This window comes from Eutrema salsugineum, unplaced genomic scaffold (assembly GCF_000478725.1).
Source record: "Eutrema salsugineum unplaced genomic scaffold, Eutsalg1_0 scaffold_4, whole genome shotgun sequence".
Taxonomy (NCBI): domain Eukaryota; kingdom Viridiplantae; phylum Streptophyta; class Magnoliopsida; order Brassicales; family Brassicaceae; genus Eutrema; species Eutrema salsugineum.
The window spans coordinates 268,288-293,085 of NW_006256686.1; the positions used below are offsets into that span (position 1 = coordinate 268,288).

The window sequence follows — 24,798 nt, forward strand, 5'->3', positions numbered from 1 at the left end:
GCATTTGGAGTCGTGTGCTGAAAGTTTTCCGGAAGACAAGTCGATCGATACGCGCCCAAAGGAGTTGCGATACGCGCTAAGTGTTTCTACAGACCTTGGCATCGTTACCTCGACATTGCTCAGGCCGAGGCTCATTTCCTGAAAGCATTTTGGACTAGACCTCGTACCAACCCCTCGGTATGTTGAGATCAAGGCATGCATACAAGAGAAGTGAAGCTGAAAACGACTAAGTGTTGAACATGCACCTCGGTACAAAGACCTCGGCGTTGCATGCCGGACTCCGTCGTCCTGAACCTCTCGACTACCAAGCTCCTCGACATTACACGTCGAGGTCCCTTGCCACGAACCCAGAGTCAAGAACAAAGTGACTTAGAGGACACACGTGAAGATGGATTGAAGACTAGGGTTTATGCATGTTCTTAACGTGTTCTTCATGAGATCTTCATCTTGATCTTTGCTCACGTGCACCCCTCGGCATCTTGACCTCGGCTTCACCCTCTCACACACTGTGGTGCTCAACCGACGACCCAAGAAGAGCGTTTAGTACCCGGTTTGTTCCAGGATGACCCGCGACACTTACCCTTCACTATAAATAAATTTTAGGACCAGAAACCTAATCATCTTTTATCTTATCTTATTTCCTGCCTGTTTTAGTCTTAAGAACTTGCCTCTTTTTTGAAACTTGATCAATCTAATCTGATATCTCGTTTTCACGTCAGAATCTTGTTCTTGTCTATCTTCTTTTATTCTCCAGCTTTAAACTCCTTATCATGACTAGCTACTTGTCTTGCAAAGGACTTAGTGAGCTCGTTATGATCAGTGAGTAGTCGTTTAAGCGGCTTTAGATAGGTAGATTAGGGTGCTTTCATGATAGATTAGTGAGTTTAGGGGTCTAGTCTGATTCATGCTTCTCAAATGGGATTTTGGTATGAAAGAGGATCAGTTTAGATGTTTAATACTTTCATGATTAGATTAACATACTTTAAGTTCATGTTAAATGAAACCGCTTGATAATACTGATTCATTAACTTGCTAATTTAGCTTGGAAGCACCCGAGTCTTTTATCCTGTCTAAAGCTTCTGCCTTTATCATATATTATCATCATCCGATCATTTGCTTGTTTATTGTTAATCACTTGCATTCTCATCTAGTTTAAACCGCATCTTTTATCTCATTTTCATGTTTATTTGCTTGTTAAGTAGAGTAGATAAAAACCTTTACCTGTTCATCTTGACTTAAGGTCACAAGTGACATAGACTAGTGTCTCACATACAAGTTTGGATTGATAACCCCTTGTACTACAAGACAGGGGATTGATAACCTCTACAAAGAGCTAGAAAACTCTTAGTTATCACTCAGGTTTGGGAGAATCTGGCAAAAGGAATCCTACAGGAAGCCTACTCTAATGAATGGGCAACTTTGATCACCCTCATCTCTGCTCCTTCCTGGAACAGATTGCAGATTTTTATCCTCAGATACCTGTTCACGATGACTATTCATGTCTTGTGGAGAGAAAGAAATGTACGACGGCATGGCTTTGTTCCTTCCTCTGCGATGAGATTAATCAAGTTCATTGAAAAAGGCTTCAAAAATCGTTTCAGCTCAATCAGATTATTTGGAGATAACAAGTACGAAGAAGGATCTCAAACATGGCTAGCAACTCGGCCTTGAGAAGAAGATGGGAATCCAGCTTTTAAAGTGTTACTTTTCTTATCAGTTTTGCTTAGCTGTATTTGTTAACAAAAAATGATAGCATCTAAGATGTAAAAACGTTGGGTTTTTTTCGGTTTGAATAAAATTAACATTCATCCAAAAAAAAGTAATCAAAATTTAGGGATCAATCCGGATAATTGGCTGTTATAAGATGGAGCAAAACTGTAGTTAGATTTGTTAAAAACTGACATATAGTCTGCTTAAATGTGTAAATCGTTTTAACCCATTGCAGAGTGGGTTAGTTTATTGGCTGATAACCTCATGTGTCGTTCTTCCAAAAGTATGCATTCCAAACATTAAAAAAATTATTATTATGTAGTAATAATTCTATGTTAGTTTATTGCAAGTATATTGCTTCAACTTGATTATTTCTCTCCTTGTGAATAATTTTCTTTCCCTCAAGAACTCATTTATGTAGATTCGGTACCACCAATTTGGTGGACTGAACCGTTCTAGGTAGTTCACGCTGTCAACAAAAAAAAAGAGTAACGGTTGATTAATTTATATTATATTTTAGCAAAAAAAAATAATATATTTATATATTATTTTTTTTTGCTAAAATATAATCTTATATATAAAAGATGACTAACTTTCTCCATATGAGTGACACCTCAGCATTTTAAAATTAATATAGAGATGACATGTGTCAATTTTTAGTTTAAAGTTACAATTTTTTTAAAAAATTAATTAAAAAATTTTAATATTAAGTTTTTAACCACTCAAAGAAAACGAAAAGTTTTTTGTTATTATTTGATTCTTAATTAACATTTATGTCAATATTAAAAAATAATTTATGTTATAATTAATTAAAAATATTGATGATTTTTTTGTATAAAATTTTAGATTTGTTAATAATATGAAAAGTTTTTTATTAATTAATTCTCAAATAACATTTATGTAAATATTAAACAAGAATTTATGTTATAATTAATTAAAAATATTGATAGTTTTTTGGTATAAAACTTTTAATTTTTAATGATATTATATTTAAAATTGATTGATTTATAATAATATAGCAATTGATGATTATGTTTTTTTAGAAAAATATAAAATATATAAATTAGAAATAATTGAAAAGAAAACCCCGCACGTTACGTGCGGGTATTCACCTAGTATATATAAAAGTGAGTTTAAACAAAGAGAAACTCCCAAAAAAGCGGAATTGGTCTGAAGTTCCACCACAAATCTCTAAGTGACGTTCTTTAAAACAAAGACTTCGTCAAAGCTAGAAAACACCAAATTTCTTTTGATAGACCATAAATATTTCCCAGTGTTGTCTATTCTAGGTATGCTTTCATTCAGACCTCTCCTCTTCATCACTCTTCTTTCTTTCTCCGTCATTTCATTCATCTAAGATTATCGTCGTCTTTGTTCATCTTCAAACTCTCCCTTCGTCTTCCCTGAGAGGGCGCGCCTCCTGTGCGCGTTCCCTTCAACGGCCATGGAATTCACATCTCTCATCTTCTTTTCCATTGTATCTTTCTTTTTCGTGTCTGCTCATGGCTTATCGGAGACTGAATCTCTGTTGAAATTCAAGAAATCTCTTATTATTGGCAGAGCAGGTGCTTTGGAGAGTTGGGATAGAAAGAATCCTCCATGCAAATGGATTGGAGTCTTATGTCATAACGGTTATGTTTGGGGACTACGACTAGAGAATATTGAGCTCCTTGGCTCTCTAGACATCGAGGCGTTGATGGGTTTGAAGTCTCTGAGGTCTCTCAGCTTCATGAATAACAAACTTAAAGGTCCATTTCCAGAGTTCAAGAAACTTGGTGCTCTAAAATCAATTTACTTGTCAAACAATCAATACGATGTAAAGATACCAAGGGATGCATTTGAAGGGATGGGGTGGTTGAAGAAACTCTATCTCGAACAAAATAAATTTAGTGGAGAAATTCCAATGTCTGTGGCCACTATTCCCAAGCTTTTAGAGTTTAGAATTGACGGAAACCGGTTCACTGGTCAAATACCTGAATTCACACATGAACTAAACATGTCGAATTTTTCAAATAATGCATTATCAGGTCCCATCCCAAAGATTCTCAGCAGAATGGATCAAAAAATGTTTGAAGGTGCTTCAATTTTTTCAAATTCTCTGTAAGACATGGGAGTTTTTAGTTTATCTCTTTCAATGAAAGTTATATTTGGCAGGCAACAAAGGATTATGTGGAAAACCTTTGGATTCAGAGTGTTATTCTCCTTACAACATTTCTCCGGAGCATAAGGCAAGCTCCAAAAAAAAATCATCAAAATTTTTCTACATTGTAGCCGCAGTGGTAGCAGCACTACTTGCAATACTCATAATTCTTGGAATCATCATCATGCTATGCCGAAGGAAAAGGAACAAGCAGCCGTTGTTATCACAAGAACCCGGACCATCAAGTCTACAAAAGAGAGCTGGGATCCAAGAAGGTGATAAGGGACAAAGTAGCTGCCATTCACTAAAGCCTACAACAAAGAGGATGACTCATACCACAAAATTGTCATTCTTGAGAGATGATAAGGGAAAATTTGAGTTGCAAGATTTATTGAAAGCATCTGCAGAGATTCTAGGAAGTGGGTGCTTCGGAGCATCGTATAAAACAGTGCTTTCAAGTGGATCAATGATGGTAGTGAAGAGGTTTAAACATATGAATACTGTAGGAACAGAAGAGTTCCAAGAAAACATGAAGAGATTAGGGAGGTTAAGGCATGGGAATTTGCTCCCAATTGTGGCTTATTACTATAAAAAAGAAGAAAAACTTTTTGTTTGTGATTTTGTTGAGAAGGGAAGCTTGGCTGCTCATCTCCATGGTATTATTTTGCTTTTTTCTCCGTTTATAATTAGTAAACTACTAAATCAATTTTTTGGTTTCCTTACAAACTGTGTTTTCGTGTGTATTAAGGTCATAAATCATTAGGTCAACCAAGCTTGGATTGGCCAACACGATTCAATATTGTCAAAGGTGTAGGAAGGGGGCTTTTATACCTGCACCAAAACCTGCCTAGCCTAATGGCGCCTCATGGTCATCTAAAATCATCCAATGTTCTTCTCAATGAGAATTATGAGCCTCTTCTTACAGACTATGGCTTAATTCCTATGATCGACGAAGAAAGCGCACAAGAGCTCATGGTGGCTTACAAGTCTCCAGAGTACTTGAAACATAGCCGTGTCACCAAGAAAACTGATGTGTGGGGGCTCGGTATACTGATCCTGGAGACTCTAACAGGGAAGCTTCCTGAATGTTTTCAGCAAGCTGATAAAAAAAGTGAGCATGACATGGCGAGTTGGGTGAATTCGATTTTCCAAGGAGAATGGACACAAGAATTGTTCGATCAAGAAATGGGGAAAACCAACAACTCTGAAGCAGAGATTCTCAAACTCTTAAGGATTGGATTGAGTTGTTGCGAAGTAGATGTGGAGAAAAGATTGGACATAAGAGAGGCTGTCGAGAAGATGGAAGATTTGATGAAGGAGCGAGAAGGAGACGACGACTTCTACTCAACATATGCGAGTGAGGCTGATGGGAGGTCATCAAGAGGAGTGTCAAGTGAGGGAATTAACTTCTCTTGGAATGATTCAAGCCATCAAGGCATCAAGTAAACTTTGCATGGTAAAGATTTAAATTTGAGGAAAATTTTTTTTTGTCTCAAAACTGTAATTTGCTTGGAGTTCATGGATGTCAACACCTAAACCTATATAAGCCCCTTAGAGATGGAAAAATATTAGTTATGTATTGGCATGTGATGTTATTGTGGAAATCTATCTGCAAGAAGAAGGTAGAGGAAACACTTTTTCCTAAAAAAAAAGAGCATAGAGAAATCACAAAAAAAAAAAACGTTAGTAATGCACTCCAAAATTTTGTACTACAGACGGACGTAGACTGACATGGAAATTTCTTTTGAGTTGGTACAAGTGCTCTGGGGGGGGTGGGGAATATTGGATCAGTGATTTCGATTAATTTAGATGTACACTAAATTTCAGAAAATTTGAAAGAGATTTGAGATTTATTAAATTTTCCAAAATGATTGTTATAAATTTTAGGATGATTTAAAGAAATTTCAGAAAAATTTGAAAAAGAAAAAAAAAGATCTAGTTTTAATAAATTCATTGAACTTATACACGAAGCTTATAAAGTTTTGTTTTCAATTATATGCTTGCTGCACAATTTTTTTTTTTGATTATTATTAACTAAGATGAAGAGATAAAGTTTGAGCATGTGCCAATAGAGAATCTCAGAATCTGATCAAAGCAAATCTTTCGTCACTAAAAATAGAGGCATATTCATTCCCATATGAAATGAGCTTCGGTTTCTATAAAAACAAATCATTGCATAGCTGCAACAACAAAGATGATCTTAAAAAATATTACAGTAGAGGAGGATGATGCAGGAAGAGTAATATTGATGAACCTATGCCCTAGTTATAAACAAAAAGAAATAATAATCCCAAGGTTTCGTGACGAAAAGAGAAACAATTTCAAACATATTATGTTCCTAATAAATATTCTAACAGGCTAAAAGTAGGAAATTGATTGCTTTAACAAACCACTTCACTTAGCAGCAAGCTTAGCCTTATTGTGAGACTTCAATTTTTTCCCAGAGTATAACGTCCAGCCAACATCATAAATCATCTAACAATATCAGCCAACAAATGCATCATAGTTTTTCCCTAGCATCGTCAAGCAGAAATATTGAAAAGAAAGAAAGATAGAGAAAGATACCCCTCTTCTTGCAATAGTTGCATATATCACCGTTGAGATCCACATATGATAGGATCATTCCACATATTTGAAGCAATTTTTGCTTTCCATTCAGTAGCATATTCTCTTTCTTGTTCTTGTGTACCTAGGAATTGATGACCATCGCTATTTGTTTGACCAACATTTGATTCATCACTAGTTTCCTCCAGAGAACACTCAGCTAAACGACACCCCTGACGCAGATAATTATGCAATACAGCACATGCAAGCATTATTTCTGTTTGTGTTTTATATGGAAAACCAGGTGCAAATTTGAAGATCAAAAATGTAGATTTAAAAATACCAAAAATTCTTCCGATAACATTTCTCAAAGAAGCATGACGATGGTTGAATAATTCTTCTTTTTTTTTGGCTTGATAAATAATATATTACGAGTTCTGGCCAACAGTGAGCAAAAATGTGGCAAGCATTTCCTCAACTGAAATTTGATGTGATCATGGACCGCAACATAGATCAAGGAGAGTTTGAACATGAGGATGGAAAGCTTGTAGCTGAACAAGAGGAGCCTTGATCATTCCAAACGGACCTATGAATCGATCAAGAACTAGGAAACTCAAAGAGGCAATAGGAGACAACACCAAGCAAGCTTACAAGACGGTTAAAGAGGGAAAATAGTGTACTACAAATACATTGATTCTGATCCAAGTTCAAAATGGCTTTCTCTATCTCTAGTTTTGTTCCAATGGGTTTTTCTAGAGATAGATTTTTAATGAGGCAAGATTGGGTCACTTATCTATCTATCCTAAGTCACTAAGCCTAAGCCCATAACAAATCTCGGGCAAGAGAAAAGAAGAGGAGCCAAATTCAAATTCAAACTTGATAGCTTTTTATGTTATTTCCAAAACTCATTTATATCTTTGGTTGACTTGTTTTTTTTTTTTATTGTCTTGTACTATCATTTGTAAAACTCATCTTATCTTTTTTTTTTTTACCAAATCTCTTTCTAGTTAAGATCATTTGTTCTTTAAACATCTTAGCTTTAGAGTGTGTAATATCTCTTTAGCAAATCGATCCTAAGGTGTGTCATATAGTTGGATCACCCCGGTACATCAAGAGTCTTCCGCAACTCTTTTACGACCCCTCAATCCATCTCTCTTGTGTTTGAATCCTTTGTGTTTTAAGCATAAGTTCTATTCGATCCAGTCATTAGAGTGCCGATCATGGGAAGATCTTTTCCAGAATCATATTAAATGGTATCAGGGCTACATTTTTCTTAGTAGATTTTTGATTCCATCAGTTGTTTCTTAACCTCTTTTTGTTTTCATCACTTCATTCATTTGCAATTATAAATCCATCAAAAACAATCACCAAAATCCATTCATAAGTGTTTCTCATAGTTGTTCGTACTAAATCGGTGTTTAACTAGTTTAGTTTACATCATTCTCGTTCAGATCTGGTCTTCATCATTTGTTTAGTTTTTGAAATCAGCTAGAATCAATTTGTCTCTTGAACTTTTAATACTAGATCTCATCATCGGCGTTGTATCTGTGTATAATTAAAAACAAACCGATCAAATTCTAGGGTTTTTGTTTTGTGTGCCACACGAAGAGTCACTTTTACACTTTAATCGATTGTGTGGAAGAATGGTGATTTCTTGTGTTGTGATTTCAGAAAATCATGGCCAATAATGAAGAAACAAGTACTCAACACAAGAACAAACTTCTAATGGAGGCTATGATGGTGCGAATAGAACATGTGCTCAATACCAAATTAGAAACATTCCAACAAGAGTTCCAGCCAAAGGAAGAGCCAGTTCAAAGTAATAATCGATCCAGGAGAGCACGAGACAGGTCTCCTAGGAGAGAAAGATAGCCGCCAGTCCACAATAGAGATGAAGAAGATGCAAGTTATTACAGAAAAGATAGTCACACGTCTCAGAAAGATCAAAGAGCGTACCAACGTGTTAGAAACGATCGTGATCCACTTCAAGAAAATCTCAGGGGTCTCAAGCTTCTGATTCCACCGTTTTGATGGAAATAATGACACTGATGCTTATCTGGTGGGATTAGTTGGTATTTAATTGCAAACACTTCACTGAGATCAACCATGTGAGAATCGCTGCAACAGAGATCTATGACTATGCTCTTAGTTGGTGAGATCAACTAGTCATTTCTCAGAAGGCGTAATGGAGAATACCCTTTGGAGAACATACCGAGATGAAAGCCATTAGGGGAAAAGTTTTGTTCCAAGTCATTATCACTGGGAATTGCACAACAAACTAAAGCATCTTACTCAAGGAACTCAGAGTCTGGAAGAGTATTATCAGGAAATGGTGACCTTGATGATCTGTGCTGATATCTTAGAGGACAGTTGTGTGAGTCAAAACTCGCACAATCAAAACTTGTAACAGAAATTGGATGGATCCAAAATATCTAAGGTTTTCTCGCAAGAACAAAAGATCAAAAGAAGGTTTAATTGCTGTGAAAGTGTTTAGTCTTATTGCTTAGGGTTGCAAAAGTTACATAATGAATAAGATACTTTGACTATTTATACTAGTTCTATGAACCGACCAAGATTCTCGGAAAATTTCCTTTTCTCCTCGCTCGGCAACCGCCTCAACGTTTCACCTAGGGTTTTGCAAGGGCTTCACCTTTCACGGGTAGGCCTGCCAACCAAACATCCTCCGGTTCAGCCCATCGTCCCGTCACTGGGCTCGGCCCAACTTGATACTGCGAGAGTCGCCTTGGCCCAACATTGCACACCCTCCAGCGCAACTCGGCCCATGCAGCATCTGGCTGGACTCGGGCTTCACGGCTCGCTCAGACCGGGTTGTAAATCCGATCCGGTTCGGTCGCTTTGGATAATTCTCTCTTTGGACTCGGTTTTACCAATGATAAGTGGTCTTAACAAAGTCTACTTTTGACACTTAGCCATTTACAGGAATCCGACCCCAACAGTTAGCCCCCTAGCTCATTAGTTCTGATGGCAGGAGTGTCGAGGTTTTAGAGCTTAGGAGTCGGGGGTAACTGCTGAAATTCGGAAATCCAGTGTCGGGATTTAGAGTTTATTCTATACCGAGGCTTTCATCGCGTTGAGCCACATCCTTTGGTGTTACTGGTTTGATGAGCCGAAATATGAGCGGCTCGGTGACCACAATCAGAAGTACTTGGCTCGGAAAGACGATTGCTAAGTGAACTGATGAAGGGGCTGAGACGCGGTGAAAAGAAGAAAAGGTCTACTGAAGCGAGCAACTCTTATCTATGCCGAGGCTTTTACTGAAAGAGAAAAACATTGCTGAGGCGTTTTGTAAGAGAGAAACATTGCTGAGGCGTTTCGTGAGAGAAAGAAACATTGCCGAGGCATTTCATGAGAGAGAGAGAGATTGCCGAGGCGTTTCATGTAAGATAAATAAATATTTCCAGGGAATTTCTTGAGAGAGTTTGCCGAGATGCGTTAATGAGAGCAACATTTTGGCTATGATTATGGTTCGTAGCGATGAAGGCTCATATTTTGCTAAGGCGGTGAAGTTCGTCGCTACAGATTCCACGCGCGTGGCCGTTATTACTCTGGGACCCACATATGTTTGCTATTTCCCAAGGTAAGAGCGGACTTCATGCATTTATACGGATTCCACGCACCGCAAATCTTTTATATATAGTCGATCTCTTGTCTTTGCCCTTTACAATTTACTCCCCACAAATTTTACAAAAGGTAAAGCTCTCTTTCTCTCTCTTTTTTTTTATTGTTTTTGTTTCACTCCGGCTAGGGTTCCGCCTTCTGTCCGCCCCGCGGTTCAAGATATTCCGGCAAACCTTTGAGTTTTGTGATCCATTTTCAAAGATTTTGATCCGTTTCTGAGGATTTCGATTGACCTCCAAAGATTTTCTCAAGTTTTGAACTCAGGTCTGGGTTAGATCTTCTCTTTCATTTGTTCAGCTGTTTCGATCTGTTTCTGCGTTCTTCCACGTTCATCATGTCTTCCGAGCCGATGCATTGTACTGATCTGCTTGATAATTTATTCTGAGGTGAAGGGGACGATGATGCAAGCTGTTTGGCTGGTTCGGACAGCCTCCAAGGCGAGAGTGAAGTTTCTTCGTCTCATATAGAGACAAAGGTGATTGGCTCAGAGCCTCGAAGTCCTTTCGAGGATTCGTCGCCCTCTCAAGTCGCCGGAGTGACGAATTTTGTTGATGAAACAGCCGATGTGAAACCCGAAGAAGAGGATTGGAATTTTGATCCACTTGAAGCGAGGCAGGACTTAGAACGTATGATGTGAAATCTCGGGTATAGACCTTTCAGAAAATGTTCTAACAGAAAAAGGGCAAGACCGGACCCTCCCGGTTTGACCCTTTCGAAGCAGGGGAATTCGCACGAATTGAGGCAGTGCTTCGGAATTTTTGAAGCGGTGGAGTTCCTAGTTCCCACGCCGTCTGATCGGGCGAAATATCCCCCTCCGAACCATTTATGCTATGCTATCTTTGGTTTCCGATCCCCGAGCTGATTCTGCAATTTCTTTGGGAGCTGAATCTCTCTATTTCTCAAGTTATGCCTCGGAGAATTCGTCATGAGTGATATATTCATATCTTTGCATGTTTAGGATGCATTTTTGGTCCAAGAATAGAGTCTTATGCATGCATTTTAGATAGATTCTTTATATTTTTCTTTATTTTAGAGTTTTAGGACTTTGCATTATGCCCAAGGGAGTCTTGCATGTTTGGAGTGTCAATGAGGTATCCTGGAGCTTAATTTGAGTGAAAAAAGGTGGAACCAGTGGAAGAAATGGTGAAATTGGCATTTTGGAGTGTATGGTCCAAATCCTGTACCGCGGGCAGCTTTTTCTCGGCCAAAAACCATTCTGCGGGTTACATCTCTTGGCCAAAACGTGTACCGCGGTATGGGAGTCTCAGCAAAAATTTCCAAGTGCAAATACGCTTCAAAGACCACGTTACCGGAACGCCTTCTCGTCCGATTCAGCCTCCGATGTCTTCATAAAAAATTAAGAAGATTAAATCAAGTTTCAGAATACTTTGAATAAATAGATTCGGGTCAGTGAGCTGAAAGATATGGCCAACAGAAAAAGCACATGTCTCGAAGCCATTCCGAACTAGTGCAATGCAACTCAAAGAACTGCTTACCAGAAAGCCTTTCTGGAATCAGATGGAGTTAGGTCCTTCACCAAAGTTTAAGATTATTGAGTCATCTATCTTGTGGACTTTGTCGCAAGTCATTTGGATCACCGAGCTGAAAGATATGGCTATCCGAAGATGATTCTGTCTCGTATTTTATTTAGGACCAATCCGATATGCCTCAAAGATCACCCAGAACGAAGCCCTTCCCATCTAATCCAGATTCCAAGTGCAAATACGCTTCAAAGACCACGTTACCGGAACGCCTTCTCGTCCGATTCAGCCTCCGATGTCTTCATAAAAAATTAAGAAGATTAAATCAAGTTTCAGAACACTTTGAATAAATAGATTCGGGTCAGTGAGCTGAAAGATATGGCCAACAGAAAAAGCACATGTCTCGAAGCCATTCTGAACTAGTGCAATGCAACTCAAAGAACTGCTTACCAGAAAGCCTTTCTGGAATCAGATGGAGTTAGGTCCTTCACCAAAGTTTAAGATTATTGAGTCATCTATCTTGTGGACTTTGTCGCAAGTCATTTGGATCACCGAGCTGAAAGATATGGCTATCCGAAGATGATTCTGTCTCGTATTTTATTTAGGACCAATCCGATATGCCTCAAAGATCACCCAGAACGAATCCCTTCCCATCTAATCCAGATTCCCGGTGCCTGCATCAAGATTTGAGAGCATTGAGTCATCTTCCCAGAACATTTGGATTCAGATCATTTGGAGTAGTGAGCTGGGAGATATCGCAAGCAGGAAAAGGACATGTCTTACTAGATTGTGAGCATCGTTGGAGTATTAGCTGCACTAAGTGTTATTAGGTCTCCACCAACCCAAGGCATGGCTTCTAAACATCCATAGGGCACGCCACGAAACAAAGGCCTCCACCCAAACACTAACTGAGGCCAATTCCCGAAGTAAATGTCCAAAACCTCGAGTTCAGGCCTCGACTTGCACTACCTCAAGGCATGGTCCCGAAAGACAATGTGAAATGCCTCGAATTGAGACCTCGACCTGCACTACCTCGAGGCCTCTTGTTTTTGACCTCCCAGAGCAAGAAAAAAAATCCATGGCTCGGTGATGTGTGTCGTGTGTGAGGGTGTCAAGTTTTACCCTAAATAAAATCAATAGCCGCAAGTGCACAGCTGATCGATTGTAGTACTTAGGGATCGAATCCACAGGGAAGGAGGATCTTTCTTGCAAAAGCCTTCGAAAGAAATATAAAGTAAGGAAGTCTAGAACCAGACGAGTTTTGTGAGGGATTTGGTGGTGTGTTTAAAACGTAAAAACGAATCTTAAAGAGAAAATACAGGAATTAAAATGACCTAATAACTAAACTTAACGAAAACGAGTAAAAGCGACAAAAACGGCTAGACCTAATTGCTAAGTAAAAATCGATTGAAAGAGTAAAGAAACTAGACTAAAGCTTGAATGAAAATCGGTGTGAATCTATAGAAAAGAAAGCGCTGGGGTTCAGGGAAGTTTTCTCAGGGGTATGAACGATTCAAAACATTGCTAGAGAGTAAATTTGATAAGATCTTAGCTTAAAATTTTTGAACTGGAGTCACGGACGTATGAATACGCCACTGTCGTGATCATAGACAACTATCTCTCTCAATCCTGACCAGTAGGTTTCCACTCTGACCCTGGAAAAGAAGATATGCATTATGTTTAAGACTCGTCAGCATTCACAAATCGCCCATAGGTAGGTTTCCACTCCTATGTTTGTTATGCTCTCCCAAACTAGATCTGACACCGGATGAACACTTTCGTGTCACCAAGCATCTGGATCAGATTGTACTTCATGACACTACTATCATGTAGTAAAAACGAATTCAGAAGAAAAAGTTTTAAGATTCGGCTCAATAGCCAATGGAATCCTCACCGAACATATATATCCCCATCGAAAATCCCTTAGACCCTGCAATAAAACTACTCAGACATGATAAACGAAATCAAAAACATAGTATTAAAAAGTAGTATAGAAACCAAAATTGAAAAAGAAAGAACAAGGGTTCAAGAGACAAATCTATCTCTTCCTAAAATCTAAAACTTAAAAAGTATTCTAAATCAATAAGAGCATATGAGGTCATACGAATTAGGGTTCCTAAAACATGTATTTATAGTGCTCAAGACATCTCTGGGGTATAGGGTTCCAGAATCAAGGCTGAGAAAATGATATGGGTTTCAGAAACGGGCCTTTGGAGTCGGAGTTAGCTGGCCGCGGTCAGGAAGTGCGTGACCGCGGGGAATGGATGGCTGGCCGCAGTCAGGATGCTTGTGACAGCGGAGAATGGCCTGTTGGCCGCGGGTGGAAACGCTTGCCGGCTGGTTTACGAGACATCTTGCTCTTCGCGTATCTTTTGATTGAACCGTTGGATTGCCAAGCTGTAAAGTGTGCTGGAAAGCTGATACTTCCATCTTTAATATCTCCAAATTTGAGCTGGATCAGACGGTGAGAAAGCCTTCAATCGGGGGTGAACTTCTGACGGTTTGACTATGAGCTGAAATCTTGTCTTCTATCCATTTTGTTAAGCTTTCCCCTAAGTTACGTGAAAAGAGTCTTGGAACTACAAATACTAGAAAAACGTGATAAAAGTACTTAAAAGCAATTAAAAACATAGAAAAAGTTCAAAATGATCCATAAAAGTGGTCAAAATACGGCGTTAGCAACTCCCCCAGAATTAAACCTTTGTTTGTCCTCAAACAAAGTAAAAGTCTAAACTGGTTAAGTGAAAACAAAAATAGGAAATGCACAAATCTCAGAGACATGAACTTCTAAACTAGGACCAAAGATTGTGCATCAATCCACAACTTAGTCTAGAAAATTCTCACCAATACACAGAAGATAGTAGTCCACTTTTTCCGTCATGCAAAACTTAAACAATCTAAATCTTGATTCCAGTCAACTAGCTCTCTACATTCATTAAGTTTAATAGTGAGTTCTCACTAAAGACATCATCCAGGGTAGACGGCGTTTGGCATTAAAGGGCTGTCTAAGTGGTGAGTTAAAGTGTTTCGGGTTACCTGATGAATCTGGAGGATGCAAGATAATATGCAAAACCGCAAGAGAGATAAAGACCTGTTGAGGACCGCAATTTTCTGTCACTTCTTCTTGCCAAATGTTGTTGCATAATCCTTCCTCCTTTGTTGTAAACAACTATTTCCCCAGACTTAGATTCTTTCCGGGAATCAGAAAATGGTCTCCAAAACTCATAAAATCGAACTTCAGTTGCCTTGGGACTTAAAATTCGACCTCTCTAGACTTTCTAAGGCTTTTATTTCTTTTCTTTTCTTATTTTCAGATTTTTTTTTTGTTTGGAAAGGAAATGCCTTTTAAAGAGAGAGACTAGAAGACGAGATTGTACCAAAATTTGAGGCTTTTCTAAGGCAAACTAAGCTTCCTCTTGTGTTGAATCCTTCTGGGAACTTTTCCGGCAAGTCGCAGGTCTCTGTCTTTGTTGACTGAAAACTGCGTCGTTCCTCTTTCTCTACAACGTTTTTGCACTTATCGGCATATAAGACAATAGAAAACAAGAGTGCATGTGTTTTGAAATAGGATTCGTTAAGGTGGGAACTAGCTAAAGATGAACTAGCCATTCAGGATCAACAGAGAGTGGTAAAAAGGGTAAAGGAGTCCTGAATGTATGATTCGTTTCCCTGGTCTAATGCTTCAATGAGAAAATTAAGTCCAAATTAAGTCCAAATAAAACAGAGCTAGTGTATTCCTTCATCTAAATCAAAATCATTCAAATTCCTCTGGGGTACTTCGTTTCAAATGTGCTTAACTACCACCTAGTCTACTCCTAAATCATGAATGAGCATGTCACTAGGAACAATCTAAAAGCACACAGTCAACTATCATTGATTCATGTTCACCATTCCCTTTAAAACGTATTTTGTTTTCAAAACCAATTTTGAAAAACTTTAAGGAAAATGCAAAAAGTGTAGATAATGCAAGACTCATGAAAGAAAATTGGTTAGAAATGGATGAAATCCTCCCTCAGACTTAAATCACACTGTCCTCAGTGTGAAACAAGTCGAGATTGGATGAGAAAAATGCATAGATAATCAAATTGGTAAGGCCAAAGAGAACTTACCTGGATCCGGGATGCTGGTGGAGATGAACCGGATTCATTCGAAGAGGTGTGGGAAGGTAATAGGTGGTGATGAAGGTGGTTGGAAGTGATGAATGAGGTGGAGTGGGGATTGGTAAGGTGGAATGAGGTGAAGTGGGTGATTTGGGGTCGGGTTTAATCTCAGCGACCATTTGCCGCGGTCAGGAGCCACGCGACCGCGGTGAAGTGGTGTCCGGCCGCAGTCAGAAAGACGCGGCCGCGGTCGAGGAGCTGTTTCCCGCGGTCATAACACCTGCGACCGCGGGGGCTTAATATGCGGCCTGTTCCTGCTTCTCCTTGGTTCCTGCTGGGCCGAGCAGTCAGGGACCATCATTCTTTTTGATTTTTTTCCTTGGTTCCTTAGTTTCTGTTTTTTTTGCTTTTTTGTTTTATAAGAAACACCTGAAATTAAGAAAAAGAAAAAGATCAATGGAAAAAGAAAGAAAAATCCTAAAGAAAACAATACCTAAATGGGTTGCCTCCCATTAAGCGCTTCTGTTTTAATTCGTTTAGCTCGACTTTAGGTGTTGGATGTGGCTTAGTCCAATGAAGAAGATCTTCTCCTGAGACAAGTCTTTTTCGACATTTCCTTGCTTTGCCTAGCAGGTTCTTCGTCACTCCAAAGTTCTTCTTCAAACTCTTCTGTTGCAGAACGTTTTCCTGCTTTGCTATTGTATGGGACAGCTTCTGTGAAGACATCTTTGTCGATATTAGCAAACGAAATCCTCCGGTTTGGCCAGTCCATTATAGCTCCGGAGTTGCTAGAAAAGACCATCCGAGAATCACTGGATGTGTTGCGTATCTCATTTTGACAATGTAGAAGTCAACAGGCACGATACAATCTCCTATCCTCAAAGAAATTTCATGAGCTATTCCTTGAGGCGTTGCATTGGAATCATCAGCTACACTAATCTTTGCTCTAGTCCTGCGCAGGTGCTTAATACCAAGTCTCAAAGCAATTGCCTTGGACATCATGTTGAGACAAGCTCCAGAATCACAAAGCACGTTTTTAAACATTTCTCCTCTAATAGAACAAGAGATAAGGAACTGATCTGCACCTTCGATTTTGTGAAGTGTTCGAACAGGTTTACCTCTTCTGGCATGATTGAAAAAGTCTTCTATCTCAGGGATTGATTCTTTGCTCTCACAGAAGTAATGGCCTATCATGAAGTCCTTGCAAGCTCTGTCAAAGGTGATTCCTTCAGGCAAATTTCGGACTACATTATTGAATTCGTCGAGCTTCTCTTCGCTGATTTTGTTGGTGTAGTGGCTGCAGTCTTTGGGTCTTTGAATGTGGATTGAATAAATTGCAGCATCAGGTGATGTCCTGGGAAAAGTCAGGCGTCTGGCCCTCCCAAAATAGGTTCTGATGTCCTTTTTTGTCTCCTTGCTGTACCTAAAGAAAACTTGCAAACAACCAAGATGCCATATATCATCGAAACCTGTGTAAAGAGGGATCGATTTCACAAACTTTTTGAATTCAATGAGTCTTTCCGTGGAGATTGGTGCTCCTAATTCCACCATTTTGTCTGGATTGCCTCCTTCTATGAACAGACGATAGTCTTCATCTTCGAGGTATTGCCCTTCATATTCATCCTCATATTCTTCTTGAGATGTTTTGGAGCTGATGGCGTACACCGTTTGCTCATGAAAAGGAGTTTTGACCGTCCCAGCAGATGTATCAAATGAACATTGACCTGTAAGAATAGAAAAGGGCTGAAACGAATCTGACTGACTACTTGCCGCAGGTGGAGGCTGCACGACCGCAGGTGGAGAGTGGTTTGCCGCGGGTAGGAGGCTCACGACCGTGGCTAGAGGGTGGTTGGCCGCGGTCGCGGGAGTTACGACTGCGGGAGAGAGACTCCGAGATGGTTCAGCTGTTTCATCTTCTCCTTTGCCATCTAAACTGATTTCTGGATATTCCAACTCTGTTCCTCTTCTTTTCCGTTTCACGTCCTTCCATAAGCTTTTCGACCTTCTCTTCGACTTCATCAAGGGCATAGACTACTTTGTCCACGGTTGAGTCGATTTCTTCTGCTTTGTCTAGAACCTTGTGTACTCCATGCCAAATCTCTTCCACGTAAGAGTAGGTTTGGTTGTTATGGTCGTTAATAGTTTATTCTGCTTCATCGAGTTTGACCTCTAAGTTGCGGATGTTTCCACTAGCTTTGCGAATGCTAACTTCGTTCTCTCCAACTCGTCCTTCGACTGATTCCATCCTCTCCTTGATAGTCTCAGCATCCTTGTTTGCTTGAGTCTCGATGGTATTAACTTGAGCATAAAGATCTTCAAGCTTTTTGTTAAAGTGAATCGACATGTTGTCAATTTTCTCGTGAAGGGCGGCTCTTGATGTGGCTTGAGCTGTTATTGAGTGCATGACCACCGTCTATAGTCGACTAAATCGGTGACTGAGCTGGATGTTTTCATCTTGGTGAGGCAGACGACGAACATGATGTCTAGGGTTTGCCATTGGAGATACGTAGGGCTCGTTCTGGAATGTTCTGTAGCCTTCGGTTCGAATTTTTTCGTAGAGATCGCGTAGGTATTGCATCTCTCTGCGTCTGGTGGCTTGAGGAGTGTTGTAAAAACCTTCCTCATAGTAGGGATTTCGATTTATAGGATCCATTGCTTCTGAAATGGAAACAAAAGAACCGAAAAATGGAAATATACAGAAAAAGGGGTTCTAGAGTCGATTTACCAACCTTTCTTAGGTTTTGCGGAAAAGAAAACGCGTGCCTTCCCCGGCAACGGCGCCAAAAACTTGATGTGTGTCGTGTGTGAGGGTGTCAAGTTGTACCCTAAATGAAATCAATAGCCGCATATGCACAGCTGATCGATTGTAGTACTTAGGGATCGAATCCATAGGGAAGGAGGATCTTTCTTGCAAAAGCCTTCGAAAGAAATATAAAATAAGGAAGACTAGAACCAGGCGAGTTTTGTGAGGGATTTGGTGGTGTGTTTAAAACGTAAAAACAAATCTTAAAGAAAAAATACGGGAATTAAAATGACCTAATAACTAAACTTAATGAAAACGAGTAAAAACGAGAAAAACGGCTAGACCTAATTGCTAAGTAAAAATCGATTGAAAGAGTAAAGAAACTAGACTAAAGCTTGAATGAAAATCGGTTTGAATCTATAGAAAAGAAAGCGTTGGGGTTCAGGGAAGTTTTCTCAGGGGTATAAACGATTCAAAACATTGCTAGACGAAAATTTGATAAGATCTTAGCTTAAACTTTTCGAACTGGAGTCACAGACGTATGAATACGCCATTGTCGTGATCATAGACAACTATCTCTCTCAACCCTGACCAGTAGGTTTCCACTCTGGCCCGCTGGAAAAGAAGAGATGCATTATGTTTAAGACTCGTCAGCATTCACAAATCGCCCATAGGTAGGTTTTCACTCCTATGTTTGTTTTTCTTTCCCAAAATAGATCTGACACCGGATGAACACTTTCGTGTCACCAAGCATCTGGATCAGATTGTAGTTCATGAAGCTACTCTCATGCAGTAAAAACGAATTCAGAAGAAAAAGTTCTAAGATTCGGCTCAATAGCCAATGAAATCCCCATCGAAAATCCCTTAGACCCAACAATAAAACTACTCAGACATGATAAACGAAATCAAAAACATAGTATTAAAAAGTAGTACAGAAACCAAAATTCAAAAAGAAAGAACAAGGGTTCAAGAGACAAATCTCTCTCTCCCTAAAACCTAAAACTTAAAAAGTATTCTAAAACAATAAGAGCATATGAGGTCATACGAATTAGGGTTCCTAAAACATGTATTTATAGTGCTCAAGACATCTTTGGGGTATAGGGTTCCGGAATCAAGGCTGGGAAAATGATATGGGCTTCAGAAATGGGCCTTCAGAGTAGGAGTTAGCTGGCCGCGGTCGGGAAGTGTGTGACCTCGGGGAATGGATGGGTGGCCGCGGTCAGGATGCTTGTGACCGCGGGGAATGGCCTGTTGGCCGCGGGTGAAAACGCTTGCCGGCTGGTTTACGGGACATCTTGCTCTTCGTATATCTTTTGATTGAACTGTTGGATTGCTAAGCTGTAAAGTGTGCTGGAAAGCTGATACTTCCATCTTTAATATCTCCAAATTTGAGCTGGATCAGACGGTGAGAAGGCCTTCAATCGGGGGTGAACTTCTGACGGTTTGACTCTGAGTTGAAATCTGGTCTTCTATCCATTTTGTTAAGCTTTTCCCTAAGTTACCTGAAAAGAGTCTTGGAACTACAAATACTAGAAAAACGTGATAAAAGTACTTAAAAGCAATTAAAAACATAGAAAAAGTATTTCAAAACGATCCATAAAAGTGGTCAAAATACGGTGTTATTACTCTGGTCATACACCTCGAGGCAATCAAACCAAGGCCTCATACATGTTCTTCATCTTTACCCAGTTATTTTCTGCCTCGCCTTGAAGGCCTCGGCTTGGAGGGTTGGGCATCAGACCGAGGCACACCTTTCAGGACCCAGGAAGGGCGGGTCAGTACCAAGTTTGTCCTAGGCTGACCCGGTAGCCCACACACTATATAAACTTTCTAGACCTAATTTGCAAGACATCTCTTCTTTTTCTCTTGTTCAAAGACAAAAACGTGGATTTGTAGTTGAGATCAATTCTTTTGAATGCAATTATTGCTTTATTTCATCTAATATTCCATCTTTCTAATAATCTAATCATGGATTCATTCGTTATCCTCATAGGTTTTGAAGATATCAACATGATTAGTGAGTAGTTTGTTTTAAAGTCTTTGGGCATGATAGATTAGGGGATTTTGGTGTTTAATCTATAATTACTAGGTCTTAATATAGAGTTTTCTTTCTTATTTAGTGATTCTTAATGCTTGATTAGGGAATTTCATGAACACAAGGTGTTTGATGATATTACCTAAAGAACTAAGCATGAGTTTTTCATAAATAGCCTATGAGAATGGATATCTAATGTGATTAATTAGTTAATGAAACTTGTTATAATGCTTGTGATTGCTAATTTCACTAATGAGAATTAGTTCTTGAATTTGGTCATTAACAAAGTGATTAGTGCCTTCAGAGAAGATTAGTCAAAAATAGAGTTCTAGACTTAAGGATTAGCACTCTTGTGAGTTTGTAGACATCATGGGTTATCATTAAACATCACCTAATCAATTACATTTCCCAAAGACTTGCTTTTTATTGGTTGATATTTGAAATTTCGTTATTGACTTTTGTTGACTTTTAAGTTAACTTCTGTTGACCTCTTCTATTTTTGCCCTTTTATTTTTTATTGATTGTTAATCTTTTTTGAGTGTTTAATTGCTTGTTTTAATCATTTTCAGTAATTAATCAACCCAAAACCCATGGTTTGCTTAGCTTAAGTAATATCTTGTATTCTTGGTGTGTTAATCTTTATCCTTGTGGATTGATACTTTAATATTGCAATGGCATGAGCATATTAAGGAATTGATTTAGAGAAAATTCCTTTATCAATTTGGTGCCATTCCATGGGGATTAGCTTTAGTCATTAGGATTAGATTCTACTAGAGACTAAGCTTTTATTTTTACCTTGTTTCGTCATCTTTGGTTGAGATGATGAACTTATTTTTATTTATTGTTACTAACTTGTTTTGCTTAGTTCTCATATGCTTTCAAAGGTGTCAAAACAAGAAAAACAGAAGTGATAAGAATTTTGCATATGAGGTATTGGAGGTGAACCATCAAAATGGTATTCAAGAAGATCCACAGCCTCAAACGGTGGCTAATCAAGGGAGCATTCTCCAAGCTCTAAAACCTCAAGAATTGCCACTACATCAAGAACTGCCTTCACGTCTAACCCAAGCTCCAAAGAAAAATTCAACAGTTGGAAGCTGTGACACTCCTTTTTGTCATGGCTTGAGGTATGGAATCCACCCTCCTCAATTTGAAGTTGAGGCCTATGAGATCGAAGCAAGCTGGGTTAGATTGATTCAAGACTCTAAGTTTTTGGGGTTTGGAATGGAGAACCCATATGATCATTTGGACTCCTTTGAGAGGTTGTGTGACACATTTAGGATTGGAGGAGTGCCCCAAGACAGTATCAAGCTCATCTTGTTCCCATTTTCACTTGGAGAAAAGGCAAGCAAATGGGAGAGAGCATTTTGGTCAATTTTTGGGATGATTGCAAAATGACCTTCCTTCACAGGTTTTATTCCATACAAAGAACTGTCCAAACTAGGAAAGACATCTTGAGCTTCAAACAAGGAAACCATGAGACTTTTGATGAAGCATGGGAGAGACTTAAAGGATATACTAGAGATTGTCCTCATCATGGGTTCCAACAAGAAGCTATCCTTAATATCTTCTATTGGGGAGTTGATATAGAGCATAAATGGACATTGGATGTAGCTAGCAATGGGCGTTTTGAAAATCTGACCACAGAAAAAAGGAGAGCTACTTGTTGGGAATTTTGCCAAGAGTAATGAAAGATACAAGGAGCTTGATTCAAGCTTGTCAAGATGGTCAAGGTGAGGTGGAGCTTTGTTTTCAGCAAGAGTTTGTTCCATAAGGGCAAGTTGCTTCAAAGCCTCAAGAAATGAAGTTGAACAGCATGTTTCAACAACTTTTCAAGGCACAAGATGAGATCACCAGAAGAGTAGAGATTTCTTACATTGATCTCTACAAGAAAATAGAGAGCTTGACTTCTCAAGTGAATCACATGGAGATCAAAGACCATGAAGCTGCTATAGAGATAGAACTTCAACTCTATGGTCCACAAGAAGACATTGCTCTTAGAGGTCTTTCTTCACAAGAAAATGAGGACATTGAGAAACTCAGAGGGGAGGTGTAATAACCCGATAGAGAGCAGAAAGCGTCTGAGGATAGTCTAGAAAATTGAAGTCTTTAAATTAATGGAGGGATAGTTTATTTCGTTAGTTTAGACCAAAATAAACTCTTTGGTCATGTCAGAATTACATTTTTCCGAGTTTATTTAGAGGTAGCCGAGATGTTCTGTTCCAATCGATGCCGTAGCCGAGCCTGTGCTTAATTCGCTCAGTAAGTGGTTAGGTAGTACCTACGACCATTGTAGAAAAGTGGTTAGGTAGTACCTACCACTGGTTTAGAAAGTGGTTAGGTGTTACCTACCACTATTGACGCAGCTGCTTAGGTGTTACCTACCACGACCCATAGATTTTCTATAAATACCCACACCATTTTAGGTTTCTTTCCACTTAGAAATCTAGAGAGAATTATAGAGAGAGGAAGTAAAGAGAGAAAAGAGCTGTGTCCGTTTATAGCGAAAGAGATTTCCGGTGAGAAGTGATAGTAGGTTTTTAGCATACTAAGGTCAATTAACCTCTTGTGTTGTAGCATTTGAGGGTCAATCCAAATGGAGAGATTCTAGACACCAAGACTATGAGGATCAATTCTTAATCCAAGTCTAAAGAAACAGGTTGGTGATTTAGTGATCTAAAACATAAAACAAACAAGAACAAGCACACAAGAGAAACTAAACAAAGATTCAAATTCAAAATAAAGAGAAAGCTAAACCTCTAGATGTGATCATTGATCAGGGTGCTTTAAATGTGAATTCATGATGCTAAGAAAACAATGCAACACTTGCTATTCTTTAGTCTAGACTTCCAAGGCAGACTAATTCATTCCCATGACAGAAATCCCTTTGCAAATTACTTAATCAAGACTAATTCCCATTAGTGAATAAGCTTATTGAATAAGCAATTAACAAGCATAAGGTTCCAAGTCTAAAATGACCAGACAGCCTCTTTGTGCATTAAAATAAGAGTTAAGATAGACTGAATTTTACACAGAAAGATATAGCAAGCTATCACATAATCTCAAATCCAAATAACTTAGAACTCTAAACTAGACTAATCCTCTCATGAAGGCATTAATCTCTATACAAATACACTTTCAAACCAAATTCACATTTGTGAAATATAAATAAATAGGCATTAACAAACAGTTCTAATATGTCATATATGCTTCAAACAGACATTCCCATGTGGTTCAATTAATATAAACCCTTACGTTAGGTCTTTCAGAAATTTCATCAAACATATTGTGGGTTGAGAAATGTCTAAGTTCTAGATCAAGCTTATAATGAGAGATCTAGCATTAAGAGAAGCTAACTAAGGAAGGGAAATGAGAATCTAGAATCTAAACATCATAAATCAAACATCTAAGCACCCTAATCTACACACCTAGAAGCTTAAAAGAAGACTACTCACTAATCATTTAAACACATCAAAGTTCAAATTGTTGCTGAAGAGAAACTCAAGCAGAAACTCAACAAAGAAGAAAAATCTATTGAGCCGCAAGCCTATGTGCCTCCAAGTCTCTGTGATGAGTGTCAAGACTTTAAGATGAATTATGTTGGGAATTGTGCAATGAAAGAAAAGGATCAGCCTCTTGGAGCTTGCTCTTGAGTTTGATCTTGAGTTCATTGATCGTGAGAAGTTTTTTAGTGATGATGAGGATTGCTTGAAACTTGGAATCCGATCAGACATGCTTGTCTTCTGCTTACCTGAACTCTTAGCTCACAACTCCAAATGAGACAAGATCAAGTCCACACTAAATATGACTCAATAAGCTCAAAGTTTGGTGAAGAAACAAACTCCATCCGGGGAGAGCAAGGGTTCCCGAAGGGTTGATCTTTGAAGTGCATTGCACGGGTCCAAATTGGCTTCTAGACATGTCTTTTTTCCGATTCCATTATCTCCCAGATCACAGCTCCAAATCTCCTCATTCGAAGCGGGCTAGAAACAAGATTCAATTCTCTCAAATTTTCATGAAGACCCTGGAAGCCAGATCGGAAGGGAAGGCTTCCCAGTAACAACGTTTCTGAGGTGTATTGGATTGCTCCAGAATGAATGCGCGACAGGTGTGTCTTCCGGTGACCATATCTTTCAGATCGTTGCTCCAAATTCACTGATTCTAATTGTTCTGGAATCTTGACTCAATTATATTGATCTTTTCTGAAGACCCCGGAAGCTGAATCGGCCGGGAAAGCCTTCCGGTAACTCCATCTTTGAAATGTATCTGCACCGGAAATTTTTGGCCGAGAAGCTTAAGCAGCCGTTACGTGTTTTGGCAGAGATATCCTGCCGGTTCACTTTCTCCACTCCAAATAAGCTCCAAATGAACCTGTTTAACACTCCAAACCATGCAAAACTCTCATG

The 24,798-nt window shown here is 39.0% G+C and overlaps 1 protein-coding gene and 1 non-coding gene across 2 annotated transcripts; one reads left to right on the plus strand and one right to left on the minus strand.

Annotated features, from left to right (window-relative positions):
• The first annotated feature begins 3,085 nt into the window (after window positions 1–3,085).
• Window positions 3,086–5,399, plus strand: LOC18014196 (pollen receptor-like kinase 2). Its single transcript, XM_006396030.2, has 3 exons — window positions 3,086–3,785; window positions 3,865–4,506; window positions 4,599–5,399. The coding sequence occupies exons 1-3, from the start codon at window positions 3,155–3,157 to the stop codon at window positions 5,294–5,296; spliced, it is 1,971 nt and encodes a 656-aa protein (XP_006396093.1). The 5' UTR covers window positions 3,086–3,154; the 3' UTR covers window positions 5,297–5,399.
• Window positions 5,400–21,829: 16,430 nt separating this feature from the next.
• LOC112084822 lies at window positions 21,830–21,935 on the minus strand. Its single transcript, XR_002898481.1, has one exon. It is a non-coding gene; the product is annotated as a small nucleolar RNA R71 (small nucleolar RNA).
• Between the last annotated feature and the right edge of the window lie 2,863 nt (window positions 21,936–24,798).